General features: G+C 43.7%; 1 protein-coding gene across 4 annotated transcripts in view; it reads right to left on the bottom strand.

Annotated features, from left to right (window-relative positions):
* The window catches only part of ddx4 (DEAD (Asp-Glu-Ala-Asp) box polypeptide 4), a 103,887-nt gene that overhangs the window by 70,265 nt on the left and 19,656 nt on the right, over positions 1-13,966 (bottom strand). For 3 of the 4 annotated variants that reach the window (XM_067985949.1, XM_067985967.1, XM_067985974.1), the window contains exons 2-3: positions 1,972-2,070; positions 1,823-1,877 (exon numbers count right to left, since the gene is read on the bottom strand). In XM_067985949.1, the coding sequence (XP_067842050.1) occupies positions 1,823-1,877; positions 1,972-2,040 (124 nt within the window). In that variant the 5' untranslated portion in view covers positions 2,041-2,070. Of the gene's footprint in view, positions 1-1,822; positions 1,878-1,971; positions 2,071-8,906; positions 9,014-13,966 lie in introns of those variants that run through there. The other variant, XM_067985958.1, reaches the window with a different exon arrangement.

Below are 13,966 nucleotides of genomic sequence, written 5' to 3'. Positions count from 1 at the left end.
CATTTATCTAAGCATCTTTAATGGAGAGAAACAACCCAAGACACTGCAGAGGTACACACAAAAAAAAGGACACCGGACCAAAGGAGATATTAGCATGGGATAACCAAAAGCTTGGTCAAGCAGATGGGTTTAAAATGGTTCTTAAAAATGAGAGGGAGGTGGAGGGGCTTAGGGAGGGAATTCCTAGGCAGCTTACAACATAGCTACCAATGGTGGGGCAAAAGGAAGGTACACAAGAGGCCAGTCAGAATAAGGGAGCATTTGGGGGAGGCTGAAAGAGGTCACACAGTTAGGGAGGTATAAGGCTATGATAGAATTTAAACACAAGGATGAGAATTTTAAATTGGAGATGTTGGGGTACTGGCAGCCAATGTAAGTCAGCAAGGACAGGGGTGATGGGCAAGTGGGACTTGGCGCGGGATAGAATACAGAGTTGGGAATGAGCTGAAGTTCCAGGAAGGAGGAGTAGGAGAACATCACATTTTGAGAATCTGTAGTCTTCAAAAACGGATAAAGGTTTCAGCAGTAGATGGGCTGAGGTCTGGTCGGAGGCAATGTTACGGAAGTGGAAGTCGGCAGACTTGAGATGGAGAGAATGCATTGTCAGAAACTCACATCAGAATTGAGTAGGACACAGAGGTTATGAACAGTGTGGTTCAACCAGAGACAGTGGAATTGGTGGCAAGGGTATGAAGTTGCGGCAGGGGATGATGTCTTCAGTTTTCCCATTGTTTAACTGGGCAGCCAAAATGCATACGTGAATGGATACACAGGGAATCAGGTTACATAGGCATGGCAAAGATAAGAGGCATATCCTGGTCATAAACAGAGAACAGGGAGGAGACCATATGAAAGAGTCCAAAGTTTAAGTCTGAGGCCCTGCGGTAGGACAAAGTCAACTTCTAGCTGGCTTAGAATGTCCACGAACCAGCGCCCAATTCAGAGACAGTTGTGAAGAGGAAGTTTATCCAGGGATGTTACGGGGTCAGAGTGTCACTGGGCCACTGCTGGAGGTTGTCCAGCAGAATCAGGAGGGCCGAGAAGTGGAGTCAACCACCGGACTGAAGAAGTTGATCCAGGTGTCCAACAGAGGTGCGTAATGGCCTAAAGTGTAAGCGTACACCAGAAGATCTGGTATACCAGCAGAGAAGTGAGAAGCAATAGGATTGAAATGCAAGAGCCAAGAGTGGTGAAGTCCAGGGAGCCAGGAAAGGGTGAAAGGCAAATTCACAGATTAGTTCAGATGAGGGTGTTGATGATCTGAGGAACAGATGTAAGGAGCACACAAGATCAGAAGCAACAGCAGCAGAAGCTAGAGGAACCAGTCCAGCAAAAGGTGTTGTGTGTTTTGAAGGATGCGTGGTACAGAGCAGAGTCAGCAGCTATGGGAAGCGAGCAGACAGTGGCAAAGCAGAGTCCTAAGCATCATGGGATCCAGCAGGAACAGATTGGAGCTAGCTCAGAGTGAAATGTTCCAGCAGAGTGACAGAACACTGAGCCCATGGAAGCAGTCTAGGTATTGGACTATAGGCAGTCTAGAGAATATAGCCTCAGTAGAAACCAGCAAGGAATAATAAAAGTTAATAAAGCTTGTCAAATAGACTAATTGTGCAGCTTCTCATAATAACTGGTTGAAACTTTCCACAACTTTTTCTTCAACACAGACTGATCGTGTACAAATTGTCACATGATGTTGTATTTTAGTGCACTTATCTTTATAAGCAATTTCCTAATGGAAAAAGTTCTGAAGACTTACAATCATATTGTCTTCTTTAGATTTATTTTTATACTAAAATGTCTCAATGCATTTCAGATACCTTACCTTTCAAGTCAAAAGACTGATTGCCATTAATGACATCTTCGTTCATTAGGCCAGCCTAAATTGAAAACAAAACACACCCATCAATATTTAATAAAGAAATTTGAATTCAGAAATCAATAAGCATTCTTCAAAAACAGCAAGATACCTACCATATCACTGAAAGATGGAATAATGGCAACAGGTTCCGTTCCCAGTTCTGCATCCCAGTCTTCTGTCATATTGACGTCGTCTACTTATCCACACTACGACTGCAGTTCAAACAAAAATTGCAAAATAAGCAAATTTATTCATAGAACTTATAGCACAGAAGGCCATTTGTACCTTGTAGGTGCAGGACTGGAGTTGCTCTTCAGCTGGAGCCATTTACTTTGATCTTATTCCCCTATCCATCCCCTTAATCCTATTATATTCTTTCTTTTCAAATAAGTAGCCAGTCCCTCTTAAATATTATAGCCTTCACCTGAATGGCTATTTACAGTAAAGCATGCCAAATTCTAATAACCCTCTTCTATCTTCCCTTTGTGCTTCCGGTGATAATCCAAGTCTTTGCCCCTTTGTTACAATCTATCAATTAAAAGCCATACGTAGGGCACGCACTTACTATCTATGAAACACAGTCATAATTTTTGGTCATTTTTTTATTACTCATTCATGGGATGTGGGCGTCACTGGCAAGGCCAGCATTTATTGCCCATCCCTAATTGCCCTTGAGAAGGTGGTGGTGAGCCGCCTTCTTAAGCCACTGCAGTCCGTGTGGTGAAGGTTCTCCCACACTGCTATTAGGTAGGGAGTTCCAGGATTTTGACCCAGCGACAATGAAGGAACAGCAATATATTTCCAAGTCGGGATGGTGTGTGACTTGGAGGGGGAATGTGCAGGTGGTGGTGCTCCCATGTGCTTGCTGCCCTTGTCCTTCTAGGTGGTAGAGGTCGTGGGTTTGGGAGGTGCTGTCGAAGAAGCCTTGGTGAGTTGCTACAGTGCATCCTGTGGATGGTACACACTGGTGTCACGGTGCACCGGTGGTGAAGGGAGTGAATATTTTAGGGTGGTGGATGGGGTGCCAATCAAGCGGGCTGCTTTGTCCTGGATGGTGTTGAGCTTCTCGAGTGTTGTTGGAGTTGCACATATCCAGGCAAGTGGAGAGTATTCCATCACACTCCTGACTTGTGCCTTGTAGATGGTGGAAAGGCTTTAGGGAGTTTTTGTTGTGTCAAAATTTACCATTGTATGACAAAGGCAGACAATGCAAGTCAGATACGTCCTCGCCACACAAAAAAAAAAATCAGCATAAATCTAATCTGGCCAATTACTTCATCCAGCTCCCAATCATGAAAGCAAATCATCAATAGTCCCACCCAGCAGCCACCTACTCTCCAATAACCTGCTCACTGTCACTGTTCAGGTTCTGCCAGGACTCTGCTCCATAACTCACAATCTTATAAGAACATAAGAAATAGGAGCAGGCCAATCGGCCCCTCGAGCCTGCTCTGCCATTCAATAAGATCATGGCTGATCTGATCCTAACCTCAAATCTAAATTCATGTCCAATTTCCTGCTCGCTCCCCGTAACCCCTAATTCCCTTTACTTCTAGGAAACTGTCTATTTCTGTTTTAAATTTATTTAATGATGTAGCTTCCACAGCTTCCTGGGGCAGCAAATTCCACAGACCTACTACCCTCTGACACATGGACACAAGGTGAATGTCAGGACAGGTAGGAGCAGCTGCCCTTGACATCGAAGCAATATTCAATTGAGAATGGCACCAAGCAGCCCTAGCAAATCTGAAGTCAATGGAAGGGGAGGGTTGAAAACCTACCAGTGACTGGAGGTCTGCTTGACAACATGCAAATATGTTGAAGCAGAAGACATTTGCCTCATCTTATCTCATCCATCCAATGAGATTCTTGCAAGTCTCCACTGGACTATTCAATTGCTTCATAAGATTGTCCCAGAGCTTTTGCCTCCACTACTCTATCTGGAAGTCAATTCCATACATTGATCACTATTTTTGTGAAGAATTTCCTGACATCAGTCCTAAATTTACCTTTTACTAGTTTAAATGTATCCCCTATTCCTACTCACAATTGAATTTAAAGTAAATTTAACAGATCACCTCCCAGAAGCCTCCTTTCATGGTTGAAAGCCCTTGAAGCTCTAATCTTTCCTCACAGTTCAGCCATTTGACATGAAGAACCAGCCTTGTGGCTCTACTCTGCATTACACTTAGTGCTGGAATGTCACCCTCATACTTTCGTGACCAGAAACGAACTCAGTACTCAAGTTGCATTCTGACCAGAGCACAATACAGTTTGGTGATAACTTACTCTGACTTATATTCACCTTCTGGCTATGTAGCTCAGCATAATGTTGCATTTGATCGTTGCTCTGTACTTGACGTGTTAATTACTGAGTATACCAAGACTCCTAGGATTCTTTTGGTTATATTTAAGGTTATTTCAATACCATGCAGGGAGAAAATGTCACTTACTTTTCTTCCAATGAGCAGTACATTGCACTTGTCCGCATTGATTGTAATCTCCCATTGTTCTGCCTGCTTACATATTTTATCCAATTCATATTGTAATTTGTGCAGCCTCCAAATCCATTGCTCCTAGTCGGCTTTCATCTGCAAATTTTACAACTTTGTCTTGTGTGTCTAATTCCAACTCAGTTATGTAAAGGGATCCCAAAACCAAGCCCTCGGGCACCCGATTCAGTACTCTTTCCGCACCCCCCCCCACACAACATAATTCCTCTAATATTTGTTTACTATTCTTCAGATAATTTCTTGCTTTCCCAGAGTTTATCCTGAATCCACACAGCTTTGAGTCTAATAGTATTTCATATGAAACTAAGTACACAATCTCATATGGCTTATCTCAGTCCACTTGGGTTGTCACTTCCTCAAAGCTGGAAAGGTAGGATCTTCCCCCTCTGATGTGTTTATCTATAAAATAATAACCCAGTAAACAATAGTAATTATTAAATTTGCTCTTGATTGATTCCATTATTTTTACAGGCAGTGGAAGGAAGACTAACGAGTCTGTACTTACCCATGTCTGTTTTGCCCTCCTTTTGAATATGGGAATCATGTTGGACTGTTTTGTTAACTGGTACCTCCCCAGTGTCAAGTGATTCCCTAATTGAAATCCTGATTCCCACACAAATTTCCTCCCATGTCTATCTCAGCACTCAGGAATAAATACCATCTTTCCCTGGGTTTTTATTTATTTTGAACCCATTAGCCCATTTGTGATCACCAGACACAATCATGAAGCCCCAGGTCATTGCTGCTGGAGCTCCTCAGCCCAATCAAATTCAACTTGTTTAATGACCATCCCTCCATAAAGGTTAAGATTGAAGCTACACAGACAATTCGTGTGTTAAACTCCATTCACAACACCTCTGGAGTGACACAGCCCTACCAGCCCACATCAACATCTAGGCTGGAGGTGATAAATTGGACTCTAAGGGAATCAAGGAACATGGGGATCAGGTAGGAAAGTAGAGTTGTGGTCGAAGATCAGCCATGATCTTATTGAATGGCAGAGCAGGCTCAAGGGGCCGTATAGCCTACTCCTGCTCCAACTGCTTATGTTCTTATGGCAGGTTAACATATGCACCACTCATGCCGAGTAATGACTATCTTCAATAAGAAAAAAACCCAACCACCTCTCCTTGGCCTTAACAGCACCATCATTGCCAAGACCGCACACCCACCATCACCACCTTGAGGATCACAACTGACCAGAAGCTTAACTGGACCAACCAGATCAACACCTTGGCTACATGAGCAGGGCACAGGCTGGGTACTCTCCAGCAAGTGGTTTGTCTCCTGAACCTTCAGTGCTTCTCTTCCATCTACAATGATCAAGTCAGGAGCTTGATGGAATACTCACCACACGCTTGGATACATGAAGCTGCAACACTCAAAGCTGGACACTATTCAGGACAAAGCCATCTGCTTGATCGAGGACTCTCCTTCTCCAGTGCACTGTTGCTACAGTTATGTGCTATCAACACGATGCGCTGCAGCAACTCACCTAGCTGACTTCGAGAGCACCTTCCAGCCCCAGCAACCTCCAAGAGCAACAATATCTTGGGAACATTACCTCAAAGTCATACACCATCCAGACTTGAACATATAATCACCTTTGCTTCATTTGAGTCATAAGCATGGAATTCCCTACCCAATACCATTGTGAGAGTACCACAACAGGGACAGCAGCAGTTCATGGCATCCAAGCACCATCTTCTCAGGGCAACTAGGGTTCAGCAATAAATGTAGCCTTAGCAGCGTTACCCACATCCCATTAATAAGTTTTAAAAATCTCTGTAAATATGGAGAAAGTGAGATTTATAGTTAGAAAAATGTACTAATCTCCTGCTAATTGACCAGGTGACAAACATACCAGATTAATAGCACTCAATCTGACCGATTGTCTTTGGTCCCCGCCGCAAACTCCGTAGCCTAGCCACCGACTCCATCCTACTCCCTGGCCACTATCCAAGGCTAAACCAGACCGTTCGCAACCTTGGCATCTTATTTGACAGATCTGAGCTTCCGAACACATATCCGCTCCGTCACCTTGGCCGCCTACTTCCACCTCTAACATCACCCGTCTCCACCCCTGCTGCAGCTTATCTGCTGCTGAAACCCTCATCCATGCCTTTGTTACCTCTAGACTCGATTATTCCAACGCTCTCCAGACTGGCCTCCCATCTTTCGCCTTCCATAAACTTGAGCTCATCCAAAACTCTGCTGCCCATACCCTAACTTGCGTCAAGTCCCATTCTCCCACCACCTGTGCTCGCTGACCTACGCTGACTCCTGGTCTGGGAACGCCTCAATTTTAAAATACTCATCTTTGTTTTCAAATCCCTCCATGGCCTCGACCCCCCCTCCCCCCCTTTCTGTAACCTCCTACAACCCTCTGAGATCTCTGCGCTCCTCCAATTCTTGCCATGCACATCCTCGATTTTAATCACTCCACCACTGGTGGCTATGCCTAGGCCCTAAGTTCTGGAATTCCCTCCCTAAACCTCTCCGCCTCTCTCTTCCTTTAAGACACTCCTTAAAACCTACATCTTTGACCAAGCTTTTGGTCACCTGTCCGAACAGCTCAAGTGGCTCGGTGTTAAATTTTATTTGATAACGCTCCTGTGAACCTTGGGACGTTTTACTACATTAAAGGCACTATATAAATATATGCTATATAAATGCAAGTAGTTGTTGTTGAATCTGGATAATTTAAGAGGGTGACCCAAGTAATGGGAAGTAGATTTTAATATTCAATATAGGGAATTGAACATGAAGAAGGGGTACTAGTTTGGTCAAAAGCCTTGCATCAGGTAATCTCCAACTGAACTACTGAGCAAGCTCAACACTTGATTTAAAAGGCATATTAAGAATGAAACCTTAAAGCCTACAGTTACACCAGTGGACTCTACCTTTTTCAAAGAATGCATATCCTACCTTTACAAAGTTGCTCTAAATGGACAATTACAGCAGTGGACAAGCTCAGTCAGCTGACAACACACTGAGACCACATTTGTTTAATAATATCAGTTTCTACAAAAGAAACTAAATACAATAGTTTATAGATAACAGCAAAAAAAATTAAGATTGCCTAGATACTTCTGAAGAAAGCTAGCATTCAAATCATGAATCTTTCTACCATGTTAATATTTTACATTCAAAAACTGCATCAAAAGACCCAAAATGGTACAAATATCTGGAGAAAATCAGTTTTTATTTTAAACACCAAACTGCAAACTTCTCAACAGACAGCCATGCATGTCTTGCGTGGCTCATCACCATCCAACCCGTTAAAACAAAAGATTGCGACAAAACTCTTGCATTATTTCACACTTTAAAACATTTTTTTCCCCAAATGTTAAAAAAAGTGCTTTTGTTTTCGGGCAACTTCCAAACACTTTCCCAACCTCACCCATATTTACCGCCTCAAGCTTTTCCCTACTCCTGGAGGACAGGAAAAAAAACCTGTGCCAGCCCCACTCACTAAAATGAGACTCTCGCTTCAAGCCTTTTGTTTTTGAACATCGCGCCACCGATAACACGGTGCAAAGTGGAATGGAACCGGCTGCACGAGCGCCCGACCCGACCCGACCCGGCCCACGTGCACGGGCTCATTCCCCGCGCTCGCTGCAGACCCTTGGGTGTTTTTTTGGAGATATTTCACAGGATTGCAGTGCTTGTCCGTGATTTACCGTTCTCCTCCTGACAGCAACACTCGCTGGCCGGGGACATTTACTTACTAAGGTGCTCCAGCTGCCACCTCCCCTACGCCTCAGTTTGGCGCGTTTTCTAGGCTCACGTGGCCTATAAGCCAGAACATGTGACGCCAGTCCCCTCCTCCCTCTTTGTGTGTCGTGTCCCACATTGTGACGTATGAACGTGGTAGAACCCGGACCGGCGAGTGCGAGCGCCCTGCGCGCAGGCTGTCCTGATTTAACCCGCAGCCAATGCTGCAATCCCGGGGGATAGCAGCGTGCAACTCAACTTTTATTGGGTGAATGGGTCCAGATCACAAGGACTAAACACTTCCTGGTTCCATTTTGTCTAAAAACACATGGGAAGGGGGAAATGTATACCCGGGAGAACGCAAAAAAAATGCATCAACTTTTCTTGAATAGTTATAAGTAGTGTTCTATCTAGTGATCTTCCTTGCAATGGCAACGCGGGAATAGTGATCTCTAAATTAATTAAAGGTTATTAAAACAGTTATACTCCGTTTTATGTAACTAGTCTGAACCTTGGAGCCTATCCATAACGAAACCCAAGTTCTAATGCAGTAAGCATAAAAACAGAAATGCGCGAGGGGTATCAAAGTTTAAACTAAGTCAATATCCAAATTAACGATTTTATGTCACTATGTAAGCATTTCACAAGAAGCAGTCCGGATAAAACACTCCCAACTATCAACACAAGTGTAATAAATTAACGTACTGAGAGAGAAAAAAATCTCCGAAACACACAGGATCAAATATTTCGTTGAAGAGAACAAAGAAATTATTTTCTCTTCCAACAAATTCTCAATCATACATGCATAAACACCTTACCATCGCTTCTCCAACCTGTGTAAAACAACCATGTTCTCCCCCTATAAACAACCAATCACTACAAGCGCTGCCTGGATTTTCTCACCCCAAGAACAAGCTGGAAACAAACCACACATTTCCGCTGGGTCCTAAACTCCCCATAGCCAATGCACGAGTCCTTGATCTAAATATTTACCTGAAAAGAGCAGTCTTTTTTTCTAGCTAATCAACTGTTTTATTGAATGTTTAATTTGATATGTATGGTACTTGCATATTGTAAACACTAGATGGCCCCCTGATGGCATTATGACATTATAGGAATTACACTTAAAAGTCTCTCCTGTTGCTTTTGTTATTCTTTGATGAAATATTCTGGGGGTCTTGAAATAAAAGCAGCTAGTTATTACCACACCAATTTGAGTGGCTATTGGTATAAAACATCAATGTTTTTCATAGATTACACTATCCCCAACACAAATGGTTATTAAAGAGAGAACTTGCATTTACATAGTGCCTTTCTCAACCTCAGGACATCCCAAGGTGCTTTTTACAGCCAATTAAGTACTTATGAAGTGTAGTCACTGTTGGAAACACAACAGACAATTTGCATACAGCACAGTCCCACAAACAGCAATGAGATAATGGCCGGATTATCTATTTTAGTGAAATGAAACAGAAAATGCTGGAAACACTCAGCAGGCCAGACAGCATCTGTGGAGAGAGAAAATGAGTTAACCTCTTATGTCGATGACCTTTCATCAGAACTGGAAGATGCACTGATCTCCTAAGACTGTATATCAAAGGTGAAAGGGCTTTATGGTGTACAAGTCTCAAACTTTTATTGTAAATTGAGTGCTACAATTTCAAACTTATCCAGTCTCATGTCCAGGACTGCACATCTTGGCAGTGATTCAGACACAGCTCAATGTTTAACCGTCATACATTATTACAACAATGTATATGTTTTGATTGTGAGAGACAGAAGGAAATCCAAAGAAAGATTAAAAGAGTTATGTGTAGGAAAAATCTAACTTTCTACAAAGGTGGTGAGAGGAATTTACCACACAACAAACATTTTGAATTTTATTATAGCACAATGTGAGCCTATTTCTTTGGTGTTGAATTTATTACACCTTAAACACGGGGTTTTATTACACTGCAAGAATTCTTTCTTTTAAGTGGGCCTAAATCTGACCTGTATTTGTTTCTGCATAACATATCTGTGCCAAAGTAAATAAGGCTCATCTCTAGAGTGAGTTTCATGCTGGAATGAAATTGGACAATTTGGGAACCTTTAAGGTAGAAAATGTTACAGCCCAAGGCAATATACAGAGGAGAAATTGCCTCTGAGCAATAGTAGAAGAGTTAAGAGAGCATTTTTGAAAAGTTAAGGTTTTGAGGAGGCATTTAAAGGCAGGAGAAGAGGTGTGACTGTGACCACGGTAAACTATCTCTCCTCATCCTTCTTGACTTGTCTGCAGCCTTTGACACAGTTGACCACACCATCCTCCTCCAATGCCTCTCCTCCGTCGTCCAGCTGGGTGGGACTGCGCTCGCCTGGTTCAATTCTTATCTATTCAGTCATAGCCAGAGAATCACCCGCAATGGCTTCTCTTCCCACTCCCGCACTGTTACCTCTGGAGTGCCCCAAGGGTCTATCCTTGGCCCCCTCCTATTTCTCATCTACATGGTGACCCTCAACGACATCATCTGAAAACGCAAAGTCTGGCCAGCCTCCCATCTTCCACTCTCCATAAACTTGAGCTCATCTAAATCTCGACTGCCTGTATCCTAACTCGCACAATTCCCGTTCATTCATCACCCCTATGCTCACTGACTACATTGGCTCCCGGTCCGTGAATGCCTCGATTTTAAAATTCCCATCCTTGTTTTCAAATCCCTCCATGGCCTCACCCCACCCTATCTCTGTAACCTCCTACAACCCTCTGAAATCTCTGCGCTCCTCCAATTCTTGCCTCTTACGCATCCCCGATTTTAATTGCTCCACCATTGGCAGCTGTGCCATCAATTGCCTCGGCCCTAAGCTCTGAAATTCCCTCTCTAAACCGCTTAAGACGCTCCTTAAAACCTATCTCTTTGACCAAGCTTTTGGTCACCTGTCCTAATATCACCTCCATTCAGCCCATCGTGCCTGTGCCGGTTCTTTGAATGAGCTATCCAATTAGTCTCATTCCCCTGCTCTTTCCCCATAGCCCCATAAATTTTTCCCTTCAAGTATTTATCTAATTCCCTTTTGAAAGTTACTTTTCAATCTGCTTCTACCACCCTTTCAGGCAGTGCATTCCAGATCATTACAACTCGCTGCATTAAAAAAAATATTTCCTCATGTTGCCTCTGGCTCTTTTGTCGATCACTTTAAATCTGAGTCCTCTGATTACCTTCTGCCACTGGAAACAGTTTTTCCTTATTTACTCTTATCAAAACCATTGATGATTTTGAACACCCTCTATCAAATCTCTCCTTAACCTTCTCTGATCTAAGGAGAACAACCCCAGCTTCTCCAATCTCTCCACATAACTGAAGTCCCTCATCCCTGGTACCATTCTAGTAAATCTCTTCTGCACCCTCTCTAAGGCCTTGACACCTTTCCTAAAGTGTGGTGCCCGGAATTGAACACAATACTCCAGCTGAGACCTAACCAGCGTTTTGTAAAGGTTTAGCAGAACTTCATTGCTTTTGTACTCTATGCCTCTATTAATAAAGCCCAGGATCCCATATTTTTCTTAACAGTCTTCTCAACTTGTCCTGCCACCTTCAAAGATTTGTGTATGTGCACCCCCAGGTCTCCCTGTTCCTATACCCCCTTTAAAATTGTACCATTTAGTTTATATTGCCTCTCCTCATTCTTCCAACCAAAGTGCATAATGCTCCTGTGAAGCGTCTTGGGACATTTTACTTTGTTAAAGGCACTATATAAATGCAAGTTGTTGTTGTTGTTTAAGGTACAGCAGTTTAGGGAGAAGTTCACAGAGTTGATGGAAGGGAGGGTACACAGCAGACCGGAGTCAGAGGGCTACAGAATATAAGCTGCGATGTAGGGCTGGAGAGGTATGGTGCAGCAAGGACTTGGAGGGTTGTGTAAATGAGGAGAAGGATTTTGAATTCAATACGCTAGTGGGCATAGAGCCAAAGGTGGTCCTTGAGGACAGGAGTGATGAGTGAATATGACTTAGTCTGGGACAGGATATGAGTGGCAGGGTTTTGAATGAGTTGATGTTCGTGTCAGGTAGAACTCAGGAGGCTGGTCAGGAGGCTGTTGGAGAAGTCAAGCTTGGAGGTGATGAAAGCCTAGATAAGGAGTGATCGGGTGATATTGCAGAGGTAAAAGTAAACACTGTTGGAGGTGGAAAGGATATGGGATTTACCAAGGCAAGAATTTTATGAGACGAGTTCAATCGAAAACTGGATAGAGCTGTTTCAGTTAGACTTCACTGATAGCTCTGCAATCATATTTAGCGAGTGGCTGAATCATACATATGATGAAGGTTCTGGGTTTGATCTCCAATCTGTGCTGATATCGCCTCAGGATTCTTTGGTCAGGGAGAGAAAAATTATCCAGGGTTTCCACCCCCTCATTATTATCTGCTAACCACTGCTGGAAGCATTTGTATGTCAGAATTGGGTTCCCCTGTGATGCACCCTATAGTCAAATAGCCTGCAAAAACTCACAATCAAGACTCACACATAAATAATGCATACTTGAATGAGCTACTGGAGAATGAATGGAACTGTAGCCCAGCAAGAAGAGGATAGGAGGGAGCACGGAGAAGCAGCTGTCATTAGAGTCTATAATTGGGAATTTGGTGAGAGAGGGGATCCGGTGCAGTAAGGGGTGAGGTGCATTTGATTAGTCAGTGGAGAGGTGCATACCGAGAGCGGGTCACAGCAACAAGAAAACAAAACTTCAGGTTAGGCAGGTAGGTGATTAGTAGTGCGTATCTCTTCTGTTTTCTTCTTTCTTAGGACTGTGGGCTCAGTAACTTATAGCATAAAACTAAATTTTTAAACAAAAAACTAAACTTAATTTAGTAAATTAAACAAGGCCAGTACTTGGTTCAACCTAAAAATAATTTGATTGGCATTGTAGTAATCAATTAAATAAATAAAATAGTTATGACAGGGCAGGAGATGTGTTGCAGCTGCAACATGCGAGAGCTACTGGACAGTTTTGTCCACAGCGACTACATCTGCAGTAACTGTCTGCAGCTCGAGGAACTTCGGCTCCGAGTTGAGGAGCTGGAGTCCGAGCTACAGACATTGCGGTGCATCAGGGAGGGAGTTACCTGGACACTTTGATCCAGGAGGCAGTCACGCCCCTTAGACTAAATACTGTAGAATTGGCACATGGTCAGGGACTGGAGGGTGTGACTGTGAGCGAGGCAGGTACGGGGATCCAGGAGGTAGCATTGCAGGAGCCTCGGCCTCTGCACTTGTCCAACAGATACGAGGTTCTTGCAGGGAGGATGAGCAAACTGGCCACGGCACCGTGGTTCAGGGAGCCATTCAAGTGGGGGGAGTAAAAAGGAATGTGGTTGTAGTAGGCGACAGTATAGTTAGAGGGATAGACACTGTTCTCTGCAGCCAAGAGCGAGTGTCCCGAAGGCTGTGTTGCCTATCCGGTGCCGGGGTTAAGGACATCTCATCAGGGCTGGAGAGAAACTTGGAATGGGAGGGGGAGGATCCAGTTGTCATGGTCCACATAGGTACCAACAACATAGGTAGGACTAAGAAAGAGGTTCTGCTGGGGGAGTTTGAGTAGCTAGGGACTAAATTAAAAAGCAGAACCACAAAAATGATAATCTCCAGATTATTACCTGAGCCACGAGCAAATTGGCACAGGGTAAATCAGATCAGAGAGATGAATGCGTGGCTCAAAGATTGGTGTGGGAGAAGTGGGTTTCGATTCATGGGGCACTGGCACCAGTATTGGGGAAAGAGGGAGCTGTTCCGTTGGGACAGGCTTCACCTGAACCATGCTGGGACCAGTGTTCTGGCAAACCGAATGACTAGAGCGGTAGAGAAGGCTTTAAACTAAATAGAGGGGGAAAGGGTTCAGGTGG

This window comes from Heptranchias perlo, chromosome 1 (assembly GCF_035084215.1).
Source record: "Heptranchias perlo isolate sHepPer1 chromosome 1, sHepPer1.hap1, whole genome shotgun sequence".
NCBI lineage: Eukaryota > Metazoa > Chordata > Chondrichthyes > Hexanchiformes > Hexanchidae > Heptranchias > Heptranchias perlo.
Note: the sequence above shows the minus strand (reverse complement) of the source record. Positions and strands in the feature narration are given on the sequence as shown.